At 38.5% G+C, this 1,981-nt stretch overlaps 1 protein-coding gene across 1 annotated transcript in view; it reads left to right on the top strand.

Moving 5' to 3' along the window:
* The window catches only part of LOC107093067 (unconventional myosin-VIIa-like), a 105,863-nt gene that overhangs the window by 26,070 nt on the left and 77,812 nt on the right, over positions 1-1,981 (top strand). Inside the window, exon 6 of the mRNA XM_015387887.1 lies at positions 1,421-1,605. Coding sequence (XP_015243373.1) covers positions 1,421-1,605 — 185 coding nt within the window. The remainder of the gene's footprint in view (positions 1-1,420; positions 1,606-1,981) is intronic.

Here is a 1,981-nt window from a genome sequence, read left to right as displayed (position 1 = left end):
GGAAAATCTGGCAAAAACGCTGGCATACGTTGAATAAGTTATTGGTATGTTTTGTTATGAGCACGCTGAAGAATGCTGAAATAATACAGCAAAGTCTGTACAGCATAATCACCACATACAGCAAGTCGTCGAGAAATTTTGAGCATGCTCAGCAACGACCAACAAACTAGCAGACATGACGCAGTGAGCAGGTATGACGTAGATATTTTTAATTAATACCTAACATTGAAGCGTGGTCTTCACTGTTATTCCAGGCCATAACGCAAGAGTTCCAATCAGGAACTAGCTGTGGGTCTAGATACGGCAAGGAAGTGGGGGCAAGTTTGTACGACAACGGAGGGACATGAGGGCGAAAAAGAGCTGGGATCCAGGTAGAAAAAAGGTTCCAACATTCTAGCTGGTCCATCTTCACGAGTCATTATCCGCAATCGGGGTCATACAAACAAATTACCAAGTTACCATTGCATGTTTCTAAGCAATACAAGGCCTTGTCCATATAAGACTCAAACTCACTGCGGATCCATACATTTGAATTGAGAAAGCTTCCTGGAGAGGTGGAGAAACGTCTTCAAATCTTAAAAACCAAGTCCAGTGGAAATTTTTTTGAATTTTTACGGAATACAAACAAAACGAGCCGGTAAGGAACCACACAGGAAATACGCATAGTGCACAGCGGATGTAGATTTGACCAATCCAATGCCTACAATTTGGGAGATGTGCAGCAGAGTGTCTGCAGAAGGGGGCGGGGACGTCTCTGCATTCACCGCGACACTCTCTGCTGCACCTCTCCCAAACTGTAGGTGGCCACAGACAGTGCCTGGGCTCTCTGAAGGTCTGTTAGTTTATCTTTTCTATTTAGCTTTTATTGTGCCATGTAGCAAAGTTCACTGTGGTTTTAAAATAGTTGGTGTATTCAAAAAGAAAAAAATTGCAATAAATGCAAACAAAGTTTTTTTTTTTTAGGGAAGATGTTAGATCTGTTATTTTGCAGTTAAAGAATGTAAACTTAGCCAGGAGTTTAACCAAAGAATTCCAAGGACTAAATCTTGAGGAATTTCTTGTAAATTTGATATATTGCAAGTTGAAACCCACATGCAGGTTAGAGAACATGAGCACAAATTTTCCTAAACTGTAACTTTTCTGACCTTTTAATAGATAATAGAGTATACAAAATAAAACCTTACTATGTTTTTTTTTTACTGATCAGCTTTCATCAAGACTTTTCACTGTGGTAGATGGAAACCATTTTTTTCCCCTCTGTTTTCCAGATTGTATTTTTATTTTTTTACGTGCAGAATCTGACCGCTGAAATAGCTTATTTAGTTTTCAGGGGCATCTAAAAGTAAAACCTCACCTGCGAAGTTTGAATCAGTCAGTAAGTCTATTTTTAGATCACTTTCTCTGATCTCCTCCCTTGCAGACATACACAGGCTCGATCCTGGTGGCAGTAAATCCTTACCAGCTGCTTCCCATCTACACTCCGGACCACATTCGCCTCTACACCAACAGGAAAATTGGAGAGATGCCGCCCCACATATTCGCCATTGCTGACAATTGTTACTTCAACATGCAGAGGAACAACAAGGATCAGTGCTGCATCATTAGGTGTGTTTCCTGCTGCAGTCCTGTGTAAAACTTTTAGACCAACCTTTCATAATCTTTACCAATCTTCAGCACTTTTAAAGGTCTTTAGAGACAATTATTTGGTCTTTAACTACACATTATTAGTGTAACTTCTCTATTTTGGATTGGGTACTTTTCCATTACTGTTTTTCAGTAGTTTTTTTGTTCATTTTTCAGCTGCTGTTCGGGGAAACTATCTCCTGTTTAGAATGAAGAAAAAATACCGACATAATGTTATTCTATATATATTTCAAAATTTATGGCAGAATTACAGCTTTTAAAGTCAAATCATATTTAAATGTCAAATCATTCTGGCTTAAACATGTATATAAATATACTCTTTATCAGACCATATTGT

The sequence above is a fragment of the Cyprinodon variegatus genome, unplaced genomic scaffold (assembly GCF_000732505.1).
Source record: "Cyprinodon variegatus isolate N-32 unplaced genomic scaffold, C_variegatus-1.0 Scaffold406, whole genome shotgun sequence".
Classification (NCBI taxonomy): domain Eukaryota; kingdom Metazoa; phylum Chordata; class Actinopteri; order Cyprinodontiformes; family Cyprinodontidae; genus Cyprinodon; species Cyprinodon variegatus.
Note: the sequence above shows the minus strand (reverse complement) of the source record. Positions and strands in the feature narration are given on the sequence as shown.